The sequence below is a fragment of the Cydia splendana genome, chromosome 24, assembly GCF_910591565.1.
Source record: "Cydia splendana chromosome 24, ilCydSple1.2, whole genome shotgun sequence".
Lineage (NCBI taxonomy): Eukaryota > Metazoa > Arthropoda > Insecta > Lepidoptera > Tortricidae > Cydia > Cydia splendana.
Window position 1 is genome coordinate 4,870,516 of NC_085983.1, and position 25,399 is coordinate 4,895,914.

Here is a 25,399-nt window from a genome sequence, read left to right on the forward strand (position 1 = left end):
TGGGCATTTATTTGTGTGTTCATCACAAATATTTGTTCCTGAGTTATGGATGTTTTCTATGTATATAATACCGGGTGTGGCCTGTAACATGAGCAAAAAATTAAACTGTAGGCTGTACTCCTCATACTGACCAACATTTGTTCAGCGACTTTTAAAAATAACTTGTGGTTTGATTTTTATTACACTTTAAAGTTTATTCTAAGACGCAATGTATTGCGAATTTTGTTATGTTTAAGGCGTGACAAGCAACGTCAATCACAATAATATGGCGTGGCGATGGCGTCCATTGAAGATAATATTTATTTTGTATGAAAAATAGGGAGTCTAAATACTTCATAATTTTTAAAAGTTGTTGAACAAAAGTGTCACCGTTTGAGGAGTACAATCTATGTTTTAATTCTTTGCTCGTGTTACAGGCCACACCGTGTATATCGAATACCGATGGTCTCAAAGGCGGTGGGCGCGTGGGGTAGTACGATAATGTATTACTTCACAGCTAAACCAGTATGCTACCATGCTACCAGTGCATGAAATAAACCTTAGGACTCGTTAACCATACTAATGCCTACTATATTTCAGAACTAAATGATGAAAAGAATTAATTGCTATTAGAATGTTGACTGGTTAAATTGAGAATGAAAAGATCACATGAAACCGTTCAAATCTTTATTCAAATCAAGCTAGGCCGGCTCCAACCCTACGCCTCTAACATGAGAAGATTTAGCCCTATATGGAACCGGCAACAACACATAACACATCCTTTCTTTATTTCACAAAAGTAAGCTTCTAATGAAACATAAGAAATCAAAATAACACTTGAAATAAAACACTTAGCTAAATGGTTAAACAACACGGGATTCTATAAGCTATCAGAATAATCCTTTAGGTATAAGCCTTCAGGAACGTAGCGAGTTAGGCACGAGGTTGGCTAACGAGTATGTCCGATCTCTAGCGCGGTCCGATCAAGAAGAACTACCAGCGGCGGAGCCTCTCTGCTCCCGCCTCAAAGTCAAGTTGGCAAACCTGCTCGACCAGTCTACCAACATACCGACAAAAATGCCAACTCGTGCCTACGCTCACTCGAGAGAAACCTCTCGACGTTCCAAAGCCTTCTACCTGTCATCTCAGTTCAACAACACGCCAATAGATGGCGTTACTCTCTACGCAACTTTATTTCAACAATGCGCCAATAGACGGAGTTACTGTCTACACAACTTTATTTATTTTGTTACAACCAAATAATACGTAGCTCAACATTGCTAATCGATTTTATACAGGCGTCTAAAATAATGAATTATAACGCTGCAATACGCCTTTCTGGTGTCAGGGTCCGACATATATATGTATTTATATATTTGTGTATATTATATATATCGTCAGTCGTCAGTGTACAGGGGTATTGCACTGCTGCCAACGGCATATAAAGTCCTCTCATATGTCTTATTGGGTCGACTTCAGCCTTATGCCGAAAACATACTCGGTGACTACCAGTGTGGCTTCCGCCAGAACCGCAGCACTGTGGATCAGATATTTCTGTTGAAACAGCTGATGGAGAAGAAATGGGAGTACGCACAAAATATCCACATGCTTTTTGTTGACTTTGCCAAAGCACACGACAGTGTTGACAGAGATACACTGTACAAGATTTTGCGGTACTTCAAAGTACCAGAAAAATTGGTGAACATGGTTATTGTAGCTACCAAAGTGAGCAAGATGAGGGTAAGAGCTTGCGGAGAACTGACGGCCGAATTTGCAGTTGGCACTGGCCTGAAGCAGGGAGACGCCCTTTCGCCAATGCTGTTCAACTTGGCACTCGAATACGTCGTTCGAAAATTGCTTATGTATGATGGGGGTGTAGAGTTGAACGGCAGACATAAGATCATTGGCTATGCTGATGACCTGGGGTTATTGGCTCAAAACAAAAGGGATCTGGAAGCCATGGCTAGAATTGTGGAGCAGGAAGGGGAGAAGATAGGTCTCAGAATCAACCACCAGAAAACTGAATATCTCCAAATGAAAAGGTACAAGAACACCAGAGTGAAAAGAGAAGACCTAGTAGTTGGAGCAACGACCTACAAAGGTGTGGATCTTTTTAGGTGCCTTGGTTGCACAGTAACTGATACCAACCGAAGGGAGGAAGAGATAGATATCCGAATCCAAAACGCCCTAAGATGCTCGGCAGTGCTCCATCGAGTCTTAGTGTCCAAGCTGATCAGTAGACCGACCAAGATTCGAGTCTACAAGACTGTAATTAGACCAATTTTGATGTATGGGTGTGAAGCTTGGACGCTGACTCAGAAAGAAGAGAGCAAGCTCTTAGTGGCGGAGAGGAAAATCTGGCGGAAGATTCTGGGGCCTATCAGAGAGGAAGATGGGACTTGGAGGCGAAGGAAAAATAGGGAGCTAGAGGAGCTTGTTGCGATGCCCAATATAATTGGCGAGATCAAAGCCACACGACTCCGCTGGCTCGGTCACCTGGACAGGATGGGGGAGGATCGTGCTGTGAGAAGAGCGTATGTGGGGCACCCGGGCGCGAATTTACAAAAGCTATACTATTTCAGTCACGACTCAGATTTTAATAGGAGAGCTTTTGTTTATGCATATTACTTGACAATATCTATACCGTTTCGGTAAAAAGTAGTCACTGAAATGGATTAGCTTTTTGCATACATATTTTCAAATATTATTCACGCCAAAACCTAGTCGAGTTTAGTAAGTTCAGGCACGTTTGAATGTGATATCTAAATTTTAATAATACTCATTTACTCAAATGGTTTAGATTTTGTCGCGATATATTTAAACATTAATGCTCTCACAATACCTAGTCGAGCGGAGTCTCGCCGTCATTATTCAATATTATTCATCGAGTTTTATTTGTACGACACTAAAGTTCACTGAATATTGATTTCAACAATTATTTTTTTACTAAATTACTTTTCATTTAGTATTCATGTAAATTGCCAAAAAAGTAGTTTAGGTTAGTTTGATCTGCAACCCCCAAGAAAACGAACTGTTACCAAAAATGTGGGTTAGGTTAAGTTAGAACTGCGATCCTCAAGAAAATGAACTATTGCCAGAAAAGTGGCTTAGGTTAGGTTAGAACTGCAACCCCCAGGAAAATGAACTGTTGCCAGAAAAGTCGTTCTATGTAAAAAAAAAAGTCGGTTCGCTGTTTGGTCGCAGTTCACCTAACACGCTCTTCCTCGCTTCGCTCGTCGTCGCACCTATCTTGACTCAGTGAACTCTCTCAAATGACTAGACGATATCGTATTAATAAATATCTAGCAAGTTGAATGATTTGACCAAAGAAATGTACTCCAAAACGTTGTACACATAGTAATAATCTACTTAACAATAATTCTATAAAGTAAAACGTTGTCATGATGAAAATTTGGCAAATGTTGGTTGCCAAAGTAAATCATCTGCGAAAAGTTGTCTGGCAAGTGAAATTCGGACAATAAAACTTCGGAGAAAAGGCAGAACACCGTAGTAAATCTTGGTCCTTAAATAAATCATCTACTTCGTTATGTATTAGAAAATACAGTCGACTTATAAAATTGTATTACGATTTCACATTAAACATGTCCTAATAAGAAATCTCAACTGATATAGTTCTTAAATGAAAAAAAAAATTAGGCATTTTTAAGTAATTAGCACGAACGGTAATTATTACAATACAATCGGAGTCATTACTAAAATATTATTCAAGTTTAGATCGCAACAAACTAGGATTTGTAGCAATAATATCCATATTAATTTAGCCAACAAAGTCTATACGATTTCAGTAAATTTCTGTACTGTACTGGATTAGGGTTTGGTCAAGTTTTGTCCAAACAAAAGCTAATCCAGTTCAGTTCGCATCTGGACCTTATCAGTATAGGCTTTGTAAATTCGCCACCCGGGCGGAAAACGTCCATCGGGGCGTCCCAGATACCGCTGGAGTGACGAAGCCCAAAAAGACCTGTCCGCCCTCGGAATACCCAACTGGCGTGAAGTGGCGCAGAATAGGGCAGAGTGGCGCTCTCTTGTGTCAGAGGCCAAGATCCACTTTGGGTCACTGAGCCAGTGATGTATGTATGTATGTATGTATGTATATATATCGTCGTCTAGAACCCACAACACAAGCCTTACTGAGCTTACTGTGGGACTAGGTCGATCTGTGTAAATTAATTGTCTTATATAATATTTATAATATTCATTTATTTATTTTATATTTATATATTTCGTGGATCTCGGAAACGGCTCTAACGATTTCGATGAAATTTGCTATATGGGGGTTTTCGAGGGCGAAAAATCGATCTAGCTAGGTCTTATATCTGGGAAAACGCGCATTTTTGAGTTTTTAATACGTTTTCCGAGCAAAGCTATTAAGTATACTTTATGTACCTACCTCTTTACGGCTACCACCAGTTTTGACATTGACAACGCTCACGTTTACGTAACTTACTTTCTATGCATCTCGCTCGTACTCGCATATGCGAGCAATAGTGCAAGCGAGATGTACAGAAAGTAAATTACGTAGACGTGTGCGTTATGTCAATGTTAAAACTGATGGTAGAGGCTCTTATCATAATGTAATCACTTACGAATTTAATGCATTATACTTAACTAGTATCATTACAATGCAACATTAAATAATGAAATTGAATACGTTGAAAACAAGAAATAAAGTACCTACGTATTAACAAACACTTTATAAAAGTTTTCCCAATTCACTAAACTCAAAATTATAAAAACAAGTTTAAAATAAAAAAAAATACACTTAATAAAGGGAGAATTAAAATTAACTCTTATATTACTAAATAGAAATGAAATTCATAACACTGGGACTACTTTTATGTAAGTAAGCAAAGGAATTATAAATATATTTTTTTAATCATTTATTTACATACAATATATATATACAGTGGTACTACTAAACGAAATTATTAACTAGCTTAAATCTAAAATAGGCCCCTGAGGCATTGTACCAAGGATGCTGGTGGCATTTCCTCGCTGTATCGCAATGCTGATACGTTGTGCGAGGTAGCCGCCAGCTCTTCGGTCACCAGTTACGTCAACCAGACGCTTCGCGATTTCTGCAAACAACTTAAAACAATAATAATAAAAAGTAAAAAAAAACCGCTGACACTGACAGACGTCCTTTTACATTTCTTTTAAAAAAAATATATTTTTACATGTGGTTTTTGCCCTAAAAGACTGATAATATACCCATGTGTGAACCGAGTTATTTGTAAAACATGCGGACAATTCATATAATTGAGTATAAACACCGCGATCATGGATTGCAGTCGTTACTACCGTGTTGACATCTGTCATACACCACCGGCAAAACTAGGCAATTAGAAATGATAACAAGAAGTCGAGCTAAAGCGGTAACAACAAGCGCACGCCCACCACCCCCGCCCGCGTCCACATCGTCGTCAGGCGACGAGTTCGCAACGGCGCCTGACACAGACGGGTCCAGTGACGAGAGCGGGCCGCCGCCGCCGCCGCCACGACCACCTGCGCGACGAGGGCGGCCACCGCTGCCGGCACGCTTGGGGATGCGGGACATCCTGCCCCGCCCACGGCTCCCGCTACCGGTGGTATAGTGCGACGCATGAGATGGACTCGAGACATGAACGAGAATGTCATGCGCGCCTATTATGGGGCTACAGAGGGGGGAACACAGCTGTTAGGCGGACAGCAGTCGTTCGAGAATACTGCCTCTGTTTCAGACTCTTGAACCCAGCATCACCGTGTCGGAGCAGCGATTATAGGATCAGAGCAGGAGATCTAAGGTCCCGTTTTCTAAGGGTACCTTGCATTTTGGAGACAAAGCAAACCGCTTGGAACAGGTGTTCCTGGGGGTAACCTGAGCTGATTAAGCCCGGTTGCCAAGAGGTTTCCCCCAGCAGGTGGGCAGGGGAGGGGGGAGGAAAAGTGCCTCCGGCGCGCCTCACTCAAGCTTTATAACTGCATACATCTCGCAACTATATTAAGTTTGGTGTCATTTTCGTATAATTCGAGGATGAAGAATTCATTTCTGTGACTAAATTTTCACTCACCCATACAAAAAATTTGAAAAATACAAAATTAAAAAAAAAAGATTTAATTTTTTTATTCGAAAACCTTTACAAAATTTATACTATGAGGATTTGCTCTAGAAAAAAAAATACCTGTGAATAGCCCAGTTATCCTACTATACAGAATAGTAAACTTGTCAAACATTTTTTTTTCATAACTCTGTTAAAAAAAATGTTTTGTGTCGCGCGGCGTACCTGCATTGTAAGAGCGGTATGCAACGTTTAGGATTTTTAAGTATGTATAGATGATTTCTGATAAGTTGTTATTCTTCTGGTGGTAGATTACATTAATAAATTACTTCTGGACGTGATATATATACAAATATAAATTAAATATATAAATAAAGATGTTGGGAAAACTTTCGCTAATAGAGTTAAGTATTATAAATGTGATCCCACCAAAAACATTCTGTAAAAAACTAGCCAAGTCTCAATGGAGCTGCTTGTTTATCTCTAAAAAGTAATGAAATCTAGACAAAGTCGTGCCAAGTCTAAGGTTCCTTACTGCGATTTTTTTTATTATTATAGTTAATGTTGTGTGACTTGGCCGTTGAAGGGTACACAAGGGTACAAAACCAGGTGCTCCATGACACCATTGCACCAATCTGTCGCCAGAACCGCTACCCATTGACGATGGAAAATTGCCACTTGGAAAACGTTGATTCAATAACCAGTCAATTGTAGGCTTGATAAAGCTGCGTATTTCAATAATACTTATGTATAGGCGAGCCTGAAACAAACACTACTTTTTGAAGCGTCAAATCGACCATCGATCTAACATAAAATAGACGTACAGACGGACTTCTATCAATTATTAGAAGTCCGTCTGTACTGGAAATATTTTTTTATACTGTATGTTTGGTGTCATGGAGCACCTGGTTTTGTACCCTTGTGTACCCTTCAACGGCCAAGTCACACAACATTAACTATAACTAGTAGTTCGCCCCGAACTGAGAACTCGCGGTTTACCAAAAAATATATAGAGCGATTGACTTTGTTGCACCTACTTACTCGTATAGTTCGACATGAAATAGTAGAAAATAATTTTCAAGAAAAAAAAAATTCTATGGGGGCCGGGGAAAGATTATTGTACATAGATGGTGCACTAATGTAGAAAAGGAGGTAAAACAACCCACTTTTCTAGTACGTGGCATTTCGTTTCTGTAAGGGTCGCAGTTTTAGCCTCACGAACCCGCTTCTCTGATAGCAGTTCGGTTCTGTGAGGATTGCAGTTCGAACCTAACGAAAACCACTTTTCTAGTAGCATTTCGTTTCTGTAAGGCTCGCAGTTCTAACCTAACCTAACCCACTTTTTTTCGGTTCTGTGAGGATCGCAGTTCAAACCTAACCTAACCCACTTAACGGCGCGTGCGGTGCGGTGTACGGGGGTTTGAGCGGGAGGGGCTAGTAAGTTTGGCATCATTATACTTTATACCTACATGTTATGGTAAATAATCATAGTGGTTTATTTAGCTTAGGTATCAGTGGTTTTCCGGGTCAAGGTCCGAGTACGGGTCCGAGTCCGGGTCCGGGTCCAGGACCAGGTCCAGGTCGAGGTCCAGGTCTAGGTCTTGGTCCAGGTCCAAGTCCGGATCCAGGTCCGGGTTCAGGTCCAGATAAAAGCCCGGATCCGTCAAAATCGAAATTCGGAATCGCCAAACGTGTAGTCATTGAAGAGTTCTGTTCTGATCATCATCAGCAGTTCCACTTCATTAAATGCGACAGTTATTAATGTAAATTCTTGATTTTCTGATGTAAATACAGAAATCTCTATACGCATGCCTTTAAGATTTGAGGAGTTCCCTCGATTCCTTATGGATACCATCATCAGACCTCGAGCTTGACAAAAATGTGGTTTAAAAACTTAACTTGCTTAACAAACATAACGAAGAGGACAAATCGCCAAACGTGAACTATGTTTCGTTGAAGAGTTCCGTTCTGATCATCATCAGCAGTTCTATTTCATTAAATGTCACTTTTTTGAATGTATATGCTTAATTTGTTGATAAAACACATAAATCACTATATGTATGCCTTTAAGATTTGAGGAGTTCCCTCGATTCCTCATGGATCCCATCATCAGAACTGGGTTTTGACAAAAACGGGACCAATCTGTATGCATATACATACAATAAAAAAAATAATTTTCAAAATCGGTCTAGTAATGACGGAGATATGGAGTAACAAACCTAAAAAAAATCACAATCGAATCTCTTCCTTTTGAAATTTGGAAGTCGGTTAATAAATGAGGGCGCCACTTTCTACGTAGCTGTTACATTTTTGTCGTAAAATGCTTACACATGGCAACAATTTATAGTCTGTCAAGCCATTTCCGTCAGTAGAAAAAGGCGGCTAAAAAATGTAGGCGCGAAGGGTTATCGTCCCATAGAAAATTTGAATATCGCGCTTTTTTCTACTGACAAACTTGTTTGACCGACTATATTATGGAAATTTTAGAGTTCCATTTTATTTCATTTCTACTATTTTATCTCCCACTATAGGCGGCAATGGATCAAAAATCGCGTGGATATATTACAAGGTCTGTGGAGCCCTTAACTGATACTGTATCTGTGGTAAGCCGAAATATTTCCTGTCAAATGTCAAATACCTATATTATGTTTATTTTTATCTTGCTAATTATTTCAAAACGGTAAATTTAAAAACGATATTATAAAAGTGCAAGCCGAGCACTTTCATTTGATACCAAACTCGACCATACTTTCTTGCAAAAAGATGACCAGAATAGCAAGACCCCTCACAAATAGCTTTATAGCCTTCTAAGCTCTTCTAGCTCAATAACCCCTTGATCGAGCCTGCTCATAATTTAATGACTAAAATATAATGCCCTCAACTACACGTTTACCCAATTTCATTTAAATTAGAACAAATTTACTTAAGTTCTTGAGTATCAAACTATCCTCTGATAGTTCAGCTTAAAAACATCGAAAAGTCGGGACGTGCCCCTAGCCAGCCGCGTGTCCCAAGTCGAATGTAAGAACTTCGTTCGCTTCGCTCGCTCGTTCGATAATAAAGAAATCGCAGTAAGGAACCTTAGACTTGGCACGACTTTGACTAGATTTCATTACTTTTTAGAGATAAACAAGCTTAAACTAATAACGCATAGACGGATAGTCTCCATACGGCTAACCTGCCAAAAGTGAAGCCGAAACACGATCGATGTGTGCGTGGAACGCTCGTGTTTTACGCTCAGCAAACACACACATATATACAAAATATGTTGCCAGTATTCATTTACTTCTCTCAAAGTAGGGGAATTTTAACAACATCACACTTGGTTATTAATAATTTGGAAGTGTGTAGATTCGATTTTGTAGCAAAAGCTTTTTGTTTATTTTGGGATTTGTTGCATTTCTGTACTTTGTGAAATAAGGATTAAATAAATAGCTGATAAGTTTTTACTATTTTTATTTATTTAACAAATGTGCATAAAATAATAAGAATAAATTTAAATAGGACAGAGCATATTCGACTGTGTTTAGTCCGTTTCCAATGTTTCCATATTGCGTCATTCCGATTTAGTCTATTTTTTTCCTTCCATCTCGCAGACAGAAGTAGATCAGTCAGAAAACTGAAACGAACATGACACAAAATAAAAATAAGAAAAAAGTAAATACTTACCTAAATAATTAACTTAATTATAATTTTCTATAATTATACAATGAAATTTAATGGAGCGTATTTATTTTAGAATGTAGACGTCATGTCCCATTTGGAGGAAAAAATATTCACTACACTGGCAACATTTAGAAGAAATGGCGGCTGACGAAAATTTGGATTTTTGTATTTACGATTATGTAAAAATATCACATTAAACTCGATACTTACGCGTGAAATGTAATATTAAGCGGTTTGTATTTATTATATGATGTGTTGTGACACCCATTCACTGTACAAACAACCATCTTTCCTGTAGTTTTTGATTTTTAAACGGGAGGTGTACACACACCGATTTGACTTTGAGTACTGCGAGGGCCGTTCGAATACGATGATGCGAGTGTGACGTGACGTCGCACTTGAAATGGCTTCACTGGGGGTGTACGAACTAGGAATCTATGCCTTATAAATCTATGTAAACAAGCAGCTCCATCGAGACTTGGCTAGTTTTTTACAGAATGTTTTTGGTGGGATTTCACTTCTTTTTGTAGAAACGTGGGCATATTGATTTATTTTATTAGATTTTCTTATTTGACATATTTTTTTTCTTTTTAGGAGTAGTTTTTTTATTACCATATCTCTAAAGGCTCCGTCACACATGAGCGTTTTCAAAGCGCGGCGTGAGCGGGGCACGATGCGAGCGTGACGCGAGCGCGTGGCGCTCGCGATCTGCGCCTGGACGCAGCGGCCCGCCGGCGCGCTGCGCGCGCGACCCGCTTTGATCACGCCCGCGCAGTCACACAGAACACAGCGCGTGTTGCGAGCGGTCACTCGATTACTGAACGTTGGACGTTGGAAAGCATGATCATGGACGTTGAATAGTTTCACGAGCGTTTTGTAGCCTGCAGCAGTATATTGCGACAATACTGCCGACTGCATTACTGCAGCAAATGTCAAATACGATGATGCTGACCGAATTTTTGATATTTACCTCAGTAATTCAGTCGGCAGTAGTGCATGCTGCAATCCTGCTGCAGTATAGCTGCCGACTGCATTACTGACAAAAATGTCAAAGTTGATGTATTTTTAACCGCCTTAAAATAAAGGTTCTCAGTTTGACCCGTATGTATGTTTGTTCGCGATTATCTCGCGTTTGGCTGAACCGATTTTGATGCGGTTTTCAGAAAAGTGTTTGTTACATTCTGGTAAAGGTTTTAGTATACATAGATCTGAGCTGATGCTGAACTCTGGTTGTACCTAGTGGAACTCAGGTTTGGTGCAACATAAGCCCACGCTATTTTGGTCATCCGTCACATCTTGATGAGCACTTGGGAGAGCAGTACCTTAGACAGAGCTGATGCTGAATCCTGGCAGTACCTAGTGGAACTCAGGTTTGGTACAACATAAGCCCACGCTATTTTGGTCATCCGTCACATCTTGATGAGCACTTGGGAGAGCAGTACCCAAGATAGAGCTGATGCTGAACCCTGGCTGTGCCTAGTGGAACTCAGGTTTGGTGCAACATAGGCACACTTTGTTTTGGTTAACCGACTTGTCGTCGTGTGCCTGTTGCAGAGTTCCACTAGGCGGTCATCAAGATGTAACGGATGACCAAAATAGCGTGGGGCTATGTTGCACCAAACCTAAGTTCCACTAGGTACAGCTAGCGTTCAGCATCAGCTCTATTTCAGGTACTGCTCTCCCAAGTGCTCATCAAGATGTGACGGATGACCAAAATAGCGTGGGCCTATGTTGCACCAAACCTGAGTTCCAGTAGGTACAGCCAGGGTTCAGCATCAGCTCTATCTTGGGTACTGCGTTCCCAAGTGCTCATCAAGATGTAACGGATGACCAAAATAGCGTGGGCCTATGTTGCACCAAACCTGAGTTCCAGTAGGTACAGCCAGGGTTCAGCATCAGCTCTATCTTGGGTACTGCGTTCCCAAGTGCTCATCAAGATGTAACGGATGACCAAAATAGCGTGGGCCTATGTTGCACCAAACCTGAGTTCCACTAGGTACAGCCAGGGTTCAGCATCAGCTCCATCTTGGGTACTGCTCTCCCAAAGGCTCATCAAGGCGTGTCGGATGACCAAAACAGTGTGTGCATATGTTGCACCAAGCCCGAGTTCCACTAGGTACAGCCAGGGTTCAGCATCAGCTCCATCTTGGGTACTACTTTCCCAAAGGCTCATCAAGGCGTGTCGGATGACCAAAACAGTGTGTACATATGTTGCACCAAGCAAAACGCCTATGTCTGACGGAGCCTTAATACAGCTGAGACCAGCTGAGGGTTCTTCATCAGATACTTTAGATCTTCGATTTTTGACATCAAATGAAGCGGCCCACCAATTTGAATATTTTTTGTAAAGGCGGTATATCGATCTCCAATAGTTTGGTTGGGCTCTTGTGTTTTCTAATCAGGGTCACCAGGTACTCCAGATCTTCGATTATCTTAGTTTTTATAGTTTTCCCTTTATGTGGCCATTAAACCCTAACTTCTCTTCTCTGTACCAAATTTCAGCTCTCTGAGTTTATGGGAAGTACTAGTTCTATTCTGATGATCATAAGTGAGTGAGTGTGTGTCATAAATGCGAAACTTTGCTTTCGCTTAACTTCGGAACTAAATGACCTACAGACTTGAAATTTTGGATTTTAAGTATGTGATTATAGCTTACTGGATGACGAAAATTTCTGCGTTCTGGTCTTATCCAGAGGTTCTCAAATAGGGACCTGAAAATGCGGCGAAATGGTTCCAGTAAAGGATGGTACGGCCGTGTTTGCTTCGCGCTCGACTTGGCGGGGGCACTGCCGTGCCCCCCGATGTCCCATCCCTACGCTTGCACGTGTCAGCGCGCCATGTTTGAAACGACCAATCGCAACGCCGTGAGCACCCCTCCCGCACCTCACAGTTTGGTGATTTGCGTCGGGAACAAAATGGCCAATATTAGGTTTCTAGAGGCGGTGTTCTGTGCCTTCGACCAAAAGTTAACTTGGCACCCTCATCTGAGAAACATTATACAGAAAGCGAAAATGGCCATGTGGTCATGCTGTCGAATGGCAGGAGCAAGATGGGGCTTAAGAGCCAAATTGCTATGTGGTTATACACAGCGGTAGTGAGGCCAATTGTCACCTACGCCTCCGCAGTCTGGTGTAACAAAACCAGCCAAAAGACAGCAATAGACACTCTAAACAGCCTGTAACGCACGGCTTGTTTAACAGTAACAGGCGCCTACTCCTCGACACCGGGAGCGGCCCTAGATGCACTGCTGGACATCATACCACTCCACTTGCAGGTGCAAAAGGACGCCAAGCAGTGCGTCTACAGAATATGCACGCTAAACGGGCCAAAATGGCGCTCTCAGGCATTAACCAATCTAAAGGCCTGGGTTTTTGCGAATAGAACCCTTAGCATGCCCACTGATGACACGCACACCGAATGTCATCTCACCAAACTTTACACAGTAGAAATACCTCCTAGAGACAAATGGATCAACAATAGGGAATGCAAATCGGTTATTTTCGGAATCGGTTATTAACCGAAATCGGTTAATAACCGATAATTTCCATACAAAAAATAACCGAAAATAACCGATTTGCATTCCCTAATCAACAACGAAATGCACGTCGAACAGGGAAGCCACATCTGGTATACAGATGGTTCCAAGAAAGGCAATGATGTAGGATGTGGGATCTATGGTGAGAGATCTAAGCTCAGAGCTAGCGTCAGCATGGGCACACTGGCCTCAATCTTCCAGGCAGAAGTCTTCGCCATCAACAAATGTGCGGAGATCAACCTGGATAGAAATCTAAGACACCAGCATATCTACATCAACTCAGACAGCCAGGCTGCTCCGCTGGCACTAGAATCCCTTGTGTCAAACTCAAAACTAGTCCAGAACTGTAAAACAAACCTAAATGCACTGGCTTACTCCAACAAAGTTACACTTAGATGGGTACCAGGGCACTCCGACATTAACGGAAACGAAGAAGCGGACGAACTTGCTAGAAAGGGCGCAGACACACCCCTGGTCGGCCCAGAACCGTTCTGTGGAAGCACAAAACGAGATGCATATTCTCTGCTCAGCAACTTAGAAAAAACGAGAGCAATCGATTGGTGGAAGTTCGTTAAAGGACAAGAACACTCGAAAGCTCTGATCAAAGGGTTCAACAGCAAAACTGCTAAGGAGCTTTTAGGACTCAAAAGGCACAAAACCTACGCGGTGACCAGAATACTGACTGGACACTGCAAGTTGAACAAACATATGTTTCAAATTGGCAAGAAACAAGATGCGACATGCAGGTTCTGTCAGGAGTCAGAGAAGACTGCAATGCACATTCTCTGTTCTTGTGGACCACTAATGTCAAAAAGAAGTACCTACCTAGGGCGACACGTAGTGCAACCCTATGAGGTACAAAACATTACGGCCCAAAGAATCTGGAACTTTCTGGATGCAACGGGCATTAGTAATGAAATTAAACGGCCGTCACAATAGATCAATGCTGGTCAATGCGACACCCAAAGGCCCACAACACCACAATAATAATAATAATGTCCCGCGGGGGCAGCTTGTGGCGAGCTGACGGTGAGTGGCGATACCGCGGACCCCTATTCCAGAGGGCCCTGTCATCTGGCCCTCGCCTCTGTGCTTGCCTTGATTGGCCGGCCAGAATGGAGTCGCAAGAGCGGGACCTATGCTCCAGGTTGGAAGTGTAAAATGTCATAACGCCGGCGGCCTGCTGAACGGATTACCGGGATCTGGCTACCGCAGACTCACCTCTCGACAACCTCACAGCCACTCCAAAGTGTTGCCCTGTTGTCGCACTGTGCGTGCGGCCATTGCGGGGCCCACTCAATGAGTTGGCGAGTCGCCACCTGTCATTTACAATTTTGAGACTGATTGTCACGGCAGGTATCCGCTAGTCTCTCCCATAGCCCATTATCCAGTCCATCCAACTTTCTACAAAAGTGCTGCACTGCAATAGTCTTTGCACCTGGTGGGGACCATCTCCGGATGTATCACATTGTGCGTTCGGGGATAGTATCCACCACATGTATCCCTTGCTTTTAGATTAAAGTGCCTTAAAGGGCCTCTGCGCTGTTGACTTCGGCCCCACGTACGCCTCTCAAAGGTCCAGGACCCCATGGTCCCGAGATATGGAAAAGACATACAAATAATAATGTTAATTTTATCACATTTATAATAACTTAACTCTGTTGGCGAAAATTTTCCCAACATCATTATTTATATATTTAATTTATATTTGTATATATGTCGCAGTCGGGTCGTATAATCCGCCGTATTACATTACGGCTAGCCGTTTTCAAAAACAGTGGCGTTTTGAAATGCGGCGGTTTAACGATTAGCCGGATTGAATACGGCTGAATGAGAATCCGCCGGAATGTATTCGGCGCCATACGTTCTTCAACACGGCTAGCCGTAATGTAATACAGCGAGTCATTAGCCGCCGCTTTGACAGTTTTTAATTCCCATTTTTAACACCCGTGGCGCTGCCTGACAAACGCTGGGGTGTCCATCAAATCTGGAGTTCGTCGGACTGTTTCTTTTCAAAAAACATTTCTTTCGCAACTTAACTAGACGGACGCGGGGCTCCTATTTCTGAGCGGTTTGCCCTTCGGGCATCTGAAGTTACCTAACGAACCTAACCTACCTACCTATTGATTTAGTGAGACGTCCGTGAAAACATTACACTTTGGGGAAAAAAGCGTAGGTAGGTAAGTAGGTTGGGTTCGTTAGGTAGCTTCAGATGCCCGAAGGGCAAACCGCCCAGAAATAGGAGCCCCGCTTGCGGGGCTCCGTCTATTTAAGTTGTGAAGGAAATGTTTTGGAAAAGAAACACATGTAGTGCGGTGGGACCATGGTAAAAATAAATTAAATTGCAAACATTGTCAAACTCCGGTTACGTAGGCGACCGAAAGAACTGGTCACTCTACAATCTAAAATAGTAGTACGATGCGGCTAAACGTTGGCCGCCTTATTGAAGAACGTATCGCAATGACAATCCGGCTAATCGTCGAACCGCCGCATTTCAAAACGCCCCTGTTTTTGATAACGGCTAGCCGTAATGTAATACGGCGGATTATACGATCTGACTACGACATATATATCACGTCCAGAAGTAATTTATTAATGTAATCTACAACCAGTAGAATAACAACTTATCAGAAATCATCTAACCATACTTAAAAATCCTAAACGCCGCCTATACCGCTCTTACAATTCAGGTACGCCGCGCGACACAAAACATTTTATTTTAACAGGGTTATGAAAATAAATGTTTGACAAGTTTACTATTCTGTATAGTAGGATAACTGAGATATTCACAGGTATTTTTTTCTAGAGCAAATCCTCATAGTTTAAAATTTTTAGAGGATTTACGAAAAAAAAATTAAAATATTTTTTTTGAATTTTGAATTTCTCGATTTTTTTGTATGGGTGAGTGAAAATTTAGTCACAGAAATGAATTCATCATCCTCGAATTACACGAAAAAGACACCAAACTTGATATAGTTGCGAGATGTATGCAGATATAAAGCTTAGAGTGAGGCGCGCCGGAGGCACTTTTCCCCCCCTCCCCTGCCCACCTGCCGGGGGGAACCTCTTGGCAACCGGGCTTAATCAGCTCAGATCACCCCCAGGAACACCTGGTCCAAGCGGTTTGCTTTGTCTCCAAAATGCAAGGTGGTGGACCTTAGATCTCCTGCTATCAAGTGCGCGTCATTCAGCGGCTAAAGCGCTTGGATGACGCGACACTTGATCGACTTCGCCAGGAGGCTCTCTCTGCTCGCGCGGACTCCACCTTGGTGCGAGATCTACCCGCCACGTCGCCAGATCCGGTGCCCGTACCCGACCTGGCACCGGAGGCGCCACGGGTTGATTTCTGTACCGACGAGGGGGACTTCGCGAGTCAGAATGTGAGTACGACTGCTAATGAGCAACTGAGGAGGACTTTGGAAGAGGCGATTATGCAGTATCGCGCCACAACCAACTCTAGGCCACGATTACCATGTCTGCCTATGAATAGACGCAATCTAGCGCTAATGGGAGCCCTAAACGCTTTACTAGAGCCAAGAATATAAGGAAGCAGTGTGCAGTAATCCTCTTGAAAACACAACCATTGAATGCGATTTAGAAGGCGTGCAAACACAAGTTCACCGTGAGCGCTTGAATGTGCACTCACATTTACGGACTAATAAAGATTTTGATGATACGCACTCGATCATGTACTGCGGAGCCATCGCGGCGTGCCGTGTTGCTCGCGTCAAGTTTCTGGACGCTGAACGTGCACCTAGGACCGTCGATGGTGTCCCTGCATGGCAAATGCGGATCGAGCGACGTATCAGCTCGTTTAGGACTCTCATCGCAAAGCTGATCTGCTTCAGGGGGGACACAATTAATCGCCCCTGAGTAATGCGCTTTGTGAACCAGGCGTTCGCGGGGACGGATATCAGGCCCCGCGACTACATGGCCAATGTCACAGAGCGCATCGACTTTCTAAAGCAGAAAGTCTATGCATGGGCAAACCGTATTCGCCGCTACAGAGACCGTGTGGATCGATTCCAGCAGAATCGCCTTTTTCAAAGTGACCAAAGGAAAGTGTACAGAAAGTGGGAGGAAACCAACCTTCTTACGCCCGACACGCAGCCTCCGGATGCTACTGCCATGACTGACTTCTGGCGTAGCATCTGGTCGGTGCCTGCCGGGCACACCAAGGGGAGTTGGATGAGTGTTGTCGAGCGTGAGTGCGAGTCCATCGAACCCATGGGGGCAGTCACCATCAGCCCCTGACGTGAGTTGTGCCATCCGCACGGCCCAGAACTGGAAAAGTCCTGGGCCGGATGGATTGCACAACTTCTGGCTAAAGTGGTTCCGATGCTCTCCCTCGCGCTTGGCAGCACAATTTCAACAAGCCCTCGAGCTTGGTTCTCTCCCACCTTCCTTAACAACTGGTGTCACCTTCCTGCTCTATAAGTCCGGTAGTACCACGGAAGCGAAGAACTACAGACCCGTCACATGCTTGCCTACACTATACAAGCTCCTTACATCCATTTTGAGAGCAAAAATCAACGCGCACATTGTTGCAAACAATATTCTGGCTTCCGCTCAAAATGGATGTAGGGTTGGGTCCCGTGGTACTAAAGAGCTCCTCCTCATAGACATGACCATCTGCCAACAAATCCGGCGGAACAAGGGGGCCGCTTGGATTGACTACAAGAAGGCCTATGATTCGGTGCCTCGTTCATGGTTGGGGAGGGTCTTAGAGTTGTATAAAGTTGCTGCAGCTTTGAGAGCCTTCCTAAGCACGTGTATGAGGCAGTGGACCACAGTCCTTCGTCAACCAGGAGGCGGGGATGACCGCCCTGGCCCGCAGGATTTTATAAGGATTGAGCGAGGAATCTTTCAGGGCGACACTCTGAGTCCCCTGTGGTTCTGCCTAGCTCTGAATCCCCTCAGCACCCTGCTAAAGGATTTGGGACTAGGTTGCCGGCTTCAGAGAGAGGGTGAAGTCATTTCTCACCTTCTGTACATGGATGACCTCAAATTATTTGCACCAAATAGCCAAGACTTGTTGGAGCTACTGAAAACCACCGTGTTCATAACCGAACACAAGTTATATTTATATTAAAACTCTTTAGGTTTTTTTACTGTACTCTTGTCTATGATAGGAAACAATTGAATAGATATAGGAGAAGAGATTGAGTTGTCATGATATAAAAAATGTAAGTTTTGGTGGAGCTGAAATAAATTTATTTTAATACAAGTTGCAGTTAGTTGTTTTAATGTGGAGACACGGTCAGAACCAGGGCCCTTTTAAATTGTCTCGCACATAAAATTGGTCCTTCAAGCTGTTTTAAGAAGATTGCATTTTGCAAATAAAGATGAAAAGTTATAAATCAAGAGCTACATCAACGATGATGAATTTTTAGTAGCTGTTCTTCTTCTCAAGAGAACGACTTCATTCTTAAACCAGACAAGAACGAGTATTTTGTCTGTTCGGAACGTCGTGATTTTCAACAGAGCCAGTTCGTGCGGCGACATCGAGCGGTTTCTGTGTTGGTGTATAGTTTCTAATAGTTTCCGTCGCGGTGAGGCCACCTGCGGCGAACAGTCTTCGGACGAGCTGCTAGCACCTGCTAGTATCCGAACGCGACGGGTCAACGACCGCAGAACTGTCACCGGTCACCGGCGCCTTGTGTTGTTTGTTGTGTTGTGGTGGACGTAAATCTTGTTTATTTAATATAGTTAATAGTTAGCATAACAATAGAAAGCTGGAAAATTGTCATACAAGTGTTCTGCACAAGTTCGCAAACTTATTTAGGTTGAAAATGGCTCAGTTAAAGGAATTAAAGGCCAATCGGGGATATGTAAAAGGGGCGATTAGTAGGTTAGAAACATTTTGTACCTCAAACGAATTCGCGACAGCGACACTTGAAGTGCTTGCTCAAAAAAAAGAAAGGGTGATTAAAGCATTTAATGATTACGAAGCGTACAATAGAGCAATCCTTGCGATTGAGCCTGAGGATGGTGAGTCGTATGAATTGTACGAATCTAAATGCGATTTGTGTATCGCCACGTTAAATACGCGCCTACATCCTGCAGAAGGGTGGATTTCAAAATCCTGCGAAAACTTATGGTTCGGTCTTTATAAAAAAAACTAGTAGGTTGTGCGAGTTGCAACTTTTTTAATATGTTTTTGAGAACTATTATCTTCATGTTTCTTCAATTACCATCTCCAATAACTTAATAGTTTTTTTTATATAAAATGTTTTATGTGTCTAAAATCATCACCGTCTACCGGAAAAATCTGAACCTTATTGTTTGCAGTGAAAATTATAGCATACCTATCGTACGATTGCGATTTTTCTTTTACTTATATCTTTTCCATGTTGTTGTTTAACACATGGGAAAATATGCAATAATTCCTTCACCGAGAAAGTACATTTAAAAATATTTAAAATTTTGTCACAAATATTCGTCAACACCATCATGGTAATGTCAATGTGAGCTTATCTCCGTGTATGAACAACGAAATACCGCTAAAGGTCCTTGCCCTATTTTTCACTTTAATATAGAATGCCAAAAATGATTTCACTATAAAGTCACATCATTGAATCGTGAGAAATATTACGAACAAATTTGTAAATAGTTATTTGTACAACAAGAGATCAAAGTTTGATATTTCTTCGAGTGCTTATTTTGAGTCCCGTGCAAGCGAAAGATTCTATAATAGATTCACGAGCGTAGCGAGTGAATCTAATTTAGAATCTTGAGCGTAGTAAGGGATTCAAAAGCGCACGAGATGTAAATAACTTTGATCTCGTGTAGTACACAAAAATTTTCACCCTAAGCAGTGAGAACATACCTAGAGGGACAGAGATAATAGAACCCAAGTATATCGAACTTGTATTAGACCCCGCATGTTGAAATGACTATAAAGGTCACTTGAATGTCATTATGTCTCACTCAGTGAGCAAAATCGCATTTTGCTCACTGAGTGAGACACAATCAGTGAGCAAAATGCGATTTTGCTCACTGAGTGAGACAAAATGACTCAGTGAGCAAAATCGCATTTTGCTCACTGTTTTTAAGAAGCAAAGTACCCTTGTTCGATCTGCTGAGGTGAAAAAGTAGTTTGTCACAACAGAGCATCATCACCGTTATGCTTTGGTTTAAAAAAGTTACAAATGATATATTAGAAATAATTATTGAAATGAATGGCAAACTACATGAAGTTTATTGTGTAGCATAGACATTAACTACTATTATTCGTATTCTAGAAATAAAAACAAGAAACTCTCAAATTGTCAACACCATACCCATCATCACCGGGAAAAAACGACGACCGGTGATGATTTCATGTGTATGGTGATGACGGTTCTCAGAAACTTTTCTAGTTATTTTGCTATAATTCATTATGAAATTAAGCTGTATGTTTGAAAAACGTTCTCTATGTCTTCTAACACTATATAATGTCTACCTTATAACTGTAGAATAAATGTAGAAGAAGATATGACTCATTTTTTTTACACTAGAGGATGGTTAGTTTTAAATAACATTTTGACTGAAGTAGGCAAAATTTAGGTCACTTAGAACTTAGAATATACAAATGTTTATTTTTTATTATCTAATAATGTAAATCGTGCAACTTAGAGTCTGCAATTGTATGTTAGTCGTGTTAAAACAAAGTATTTAAACAAGCAACATATATTAAGTTTTAAGCGACCATAGGCTACGGTACTGGCTCACTATCGTAATGGCCTTATGTTTTTTGATAATATTATATTAATTGATGTATATAATTACAGCAATTAATAATTATACCATTGGGTAGTCACCGGACCCAATACCTAACATTTTGTAACTTATGACATGCATTACAAGTAGGGGTCTTGCAACTTATAAAACACTGATTATATATTAATGTTTAGCTATTAAACAATATATATATGGATTTAAATCATTATAGCTATTTTTAGAGTTAATTTATAAAACAACAAAAATACAAACTTATGCAATGAATCAAATTATCAAAAAAAAAAGTAATATATCATAAAAATTAAGCTCACTGGTAAGCCAGCAATTTTATAATATGATATAAATACCAAATTATGCAGTAGATAAAAGAAGATGCGGGTTTAAACTGATAATAAGAGTACAATATTGTTAATATGATTTAACATTGAAAAAACCCAAAAAAAATAAATGAATACATATTTTGCCTATTTCGGAATATAAATTATTTAAAATTATACAATAAAAATACTTGTTATATATTTATTTATATGAATAAAATGTATTTTTTATAATTTTCTAAAAATAATTTATGTAGCTAGTCTTATGTTCAAAAACATGTTATTTGTAATGTTTATTAAAGTTCTAAAGCTTTACAATTAAAAAAAGTTTTTGTTTTTTTAATACGTTTTTAATACATATATAAATTAGTTCCCAAATCGTCATTACCGTACATGCAGTGTCATTACCGTCTATAAAAGAGTCATTACCATACCATGATTGTCATCACCATCTTGCGTTTTTATTTTCCGAAAGCGATAACTTCAAATATAAGCCACAAATGATTGTATAAATACCATAAATATCATCAATATACAGCCCCCTATTACTTTACCCAGCTAGAATCGTGTTAAATTAAACATTTAAAAAAAATATTTTTTTGTATGGTGAAATTTTTGGTGATGAAATCCACCCAGAACCACCTGCGGCACAGACATCGACATCTTCCGGACTAGAAGCAGGTAAATTTAAAAAACTTCCGTGCATTAATATTAAAACTTTTGATGGCCAGAGTGTGATGGACTATCACCCATTTATAAATATGTTCAAAGCTCCTGCGAAAAACTGTACTATTTACGGTCGTTTTTGGCAGGAGGAGCTTTAGATTTGATAAAGCATTTAATGCTTACAAATGGAAACTATGAGGTAGCCTTAAAACTCATTGACGATAGGTACAACAACATTCCAAAAATTATAAATTTTCATGTCAATAGTATCACTGACATGCCAGTTTTGACAAAATGTACAGCTTCTGGGCTGCGTTCCATAGTGTCAACTGTAAATATGCATCTGTAAAAACTTGAATGAAAAAGTTGAGTTCTGGGATACTATATTGGTCAAAATTTTGTCTAGGAAGATTGATTCCTACACTTATCGTGGATTTCATCTTGAGCGTGATATGAAAGAGGTTCCTAACTTGTGTGAATTGCTTACTTTCCTAGAAAAAAGAGCAATTGCGTTGGAAGCCACAATGACGGAAGAGCCGAAGAAGCCGGTGAAATCTGTTATGAGTGCAGCGGCTGCCACTGGAGTCACATGTAAGTATTGCCAAGATTCTCATAAAATATATGAATTCGCCAAGTTTAAGTTGCTCCCTTATAAGGAGCGATGTGAGTTTGTTGATGCAAACAATTTGTGTAAATTGTGTCTCAATGGTCATCCAGATAGATGTTTAATGAGATTGAAATGTGCAACTTGTCATGAATTACACAACACTCTGTTGCATTCGCCAAACAAACGTAAGGTAGCTAATGTTTCCTTGGCTGATGAACCCTCTCAGAATGTAAATAATAAAAGCAAATCAAATGATGGTTGCTTGCCTACCGACTCATCCATAAATGTGAGTTTGTCGGCTAGACCTCGGAATGCAAGTGTATTGCTTCCGTCTATAATTGTGAAGTTGAAGAAAAAAGATGGTACCATTACTCATGCTAGAGCACTTCTAGACTCTTGCTCGCAGATACATTTTGCCACTGAAAAACTGATTGAGGAAGTAAGTATTTCTACATATGATACTGATGAGGTAGTGACTGGTGTGTGTGAAAGAGACAATAATATTGCGCAAAAGGCTGATTTAGTTATTTACTCTACCGTGGGTGATTTTAAAGTTGATGTGTCATGCTGTGTGACAAGGAAGATTACTTGTGCCCTTCCGCAGCAAACATTTGACACGTCTCAGTTTGATTTTCCATCTTATGCCCAGTTGGCTGATGAGAAGTTCAATGAATCAAATAAGAATTCACTATTATTAGGTGCCGACGTCTTTTTCCAGGCGTTCCAGTATGTGTGCTGGCAGCTGACACCTGTTGGTCCATATTTGGTGAAGACGAGGTTCGGTCATATTGTAGGCGGGGCGCTGCCCTTCCCTGCTGGCAAGAAGTCTATAAGTAACTATTGTGTTACATCTAAAGGTAATCCTGTTGATTTAAATGTAGCTAGGGATGATTTGCAACCACCTTTCCCATGTGTTAAACAAAGTGAGGTTTGCTTGCTGTCAAACGATTGTCAACCTTCTGAAGACATTGTTGATATAATGTCCAAATTTTGGGATTGTGAAAAAGTACCTGACATCATTAGGGAAACCGGTACAGAGGTTGAGCAGGCGGAACAGATTTTTCAGGAGTCAGTTAAATTGGAAAATGACAAGTTCACTGTAGCCATGCCGGTGAAGGTTGAGTTGGACAAGTTAGACTTAGGTGATTCTTTTAGTAGCGCCTTGCAACGACTTTTCAATTTAGAAAAGCGGTTTTCACGCGATCTGGAGTTGGGTAAAAAGTATAAACAATTCATACAGAATTACATTGACCAAGGTCATGCTAAATATTTTGACATGTCTAATTATGACTTAAGTGCAGGTAATGTCATGTTTCTGCCCCACCACCCTGTGATTAGTTCCAGTAAAACGACACCAGTTAGGGCTGTTTTTGACGCTGGTGCTGTCACAAAAAATGGTATATGTTTAAATTACATTTTGTTAAATGGTCCGGTGGTTCAAAAGGATCTCTTTGAAATTCTGATTTTGTTCAGAACTTTCAAGTATGTATTATTGTGTGATATAAAGGCTATGTATCGCCAAATTTTGATTGAGGATAAGTATCGTTGTTTGCAAAATATCTTGTGGCGCGATTCTCCTGACGAGTCAGTCAAATGTGTACAGTTGCAGACAGTTACATATGGTTTAAAGAATTCTGCGTTCTTAGCATGTAGGTGTTTGTTAGAATTAGCCCGAAGGTATGAAAGTCAATATCCCTTGGCTTCGTTCGTGTTGAAGCACACGTGTTATGTAGATGATATTCAGTGTGGTTCTAATGATTTGAATGAACTTGCGCAGATGAAAAAGGAGTTGATAGGGCTAATGAAGTTCGCTAGTCTGTCTCTACACAAATGGTGTTCTAATAACCAAGAAATTTTAAGCGACATACCGGTTGAATTGCATCAACTCGATAGTAGGAGCTTTGATAAAAATAATGAATATGTTAAAACTCTTGGATTGGCATATGACGTCATTACTGATACTCTCGACATGAAGTGTCCTGTTAAAGAGGTTCAAGAAAAGTATACGAAGCGTCAGATGCTTAGCTTCATAAGTAAAATTTTTGATCCTTTAGGATTATGTGGCCCTGTGTTAGTGCAGGCAAAGATATTAATGCAACAGGTTTGGTTTGAAGCGTAGAAATGGGATGAGGTTTTACCTCAAGGTCTTAACAAAAAATGGGTTGACTTTGCCAATAGCTTAGTTCAAATGTCCAGCATCTCGATCGCTAGGAATATCAATGTTCAAGGAGCGCAATCGTTATAATTAGTGGGATTTTTTTGATGCTTCTAATGCTGCTCATGGATGTTGTTTGTACTTACGTGTCATTGATGCTGACAAGGTTTCGGTGAATCTTTTGTGCTCAAAGACGTGCATCAATCCTAAGGCTAAATCCTTGACCATCCCAAAATTGGAACTGAATGCTGCCCTGTTACTTGCTATTCTAGTTCGGAAGGTGTACAATGCTCTGTCGTTAAAATACTCAGTGAGTGCTCACCTTTATAGTGACTCCATGATTTTACTAGCTTGGTTAAAAACATTACCAGTAAAGCTTAACGTGTATGTAGGTAACAGAGTTGATAAGATTAATAAGCTATCCTCCGACTTTGAATGGCATTATGTAAATACGCATGATAATGCCGCAGATATATTATCTCGTGGTGTAGAGCCCCAATTATTGGAAAAATGTGACATTTGGTGGCATGGGCCAAAGTTTTTGTCTGACCCTACTTACCATCATAAACCTGTAGAACATGACATTTTAAAATCTGATGTACCAGACCTAAAACCTACAACTGAAACCTGTCATACTTGTGTAGATGTAAGTTCTAGCTCGATTGATGCTTTAATGCATAAATATTCAAATAT

The 25,399-nt window shown here is 40.8% G+C and overlaps 1 protein-coding gene and 1 long non-coding RNA gene across 2 annotated transcripts in view; both read left to right on the forward strand.

Annotated features, from left to right (window-relative positions):
* Positions 1-4,708: 4,708 nt before the first annotated feature.
* LOC134802461 (uncharacterized) overlaps positions 4,709-25,399 on the forward strand; it is a 78,124-nt gene continuing 57,433 nt past the window's right edge. The window contains exon 1 of the mRNA XM_063775140.1: positions 4,709-4,839. Coding sequence (XP_063631210.1) covers positions 4,809-4,839 — 31 coding nt within the window. The 5' untranslated portion in view covers positions 4,709-4,808. The remainder of the gene's footprint in view (positions 4,840-25,399) is intronic.
* On the forward strand, positions 6,606-12,450 carry LOC134802535 (uncharacterized). The gene is made up of 3 exons (XR_010145858.1): positions 6,606-6,647; positions 10,191-10,303; positions 12,077-12,450. It is a non-coding gene; the product is annotated as an uncharacterized LOC134802535 (long non-coding RNA).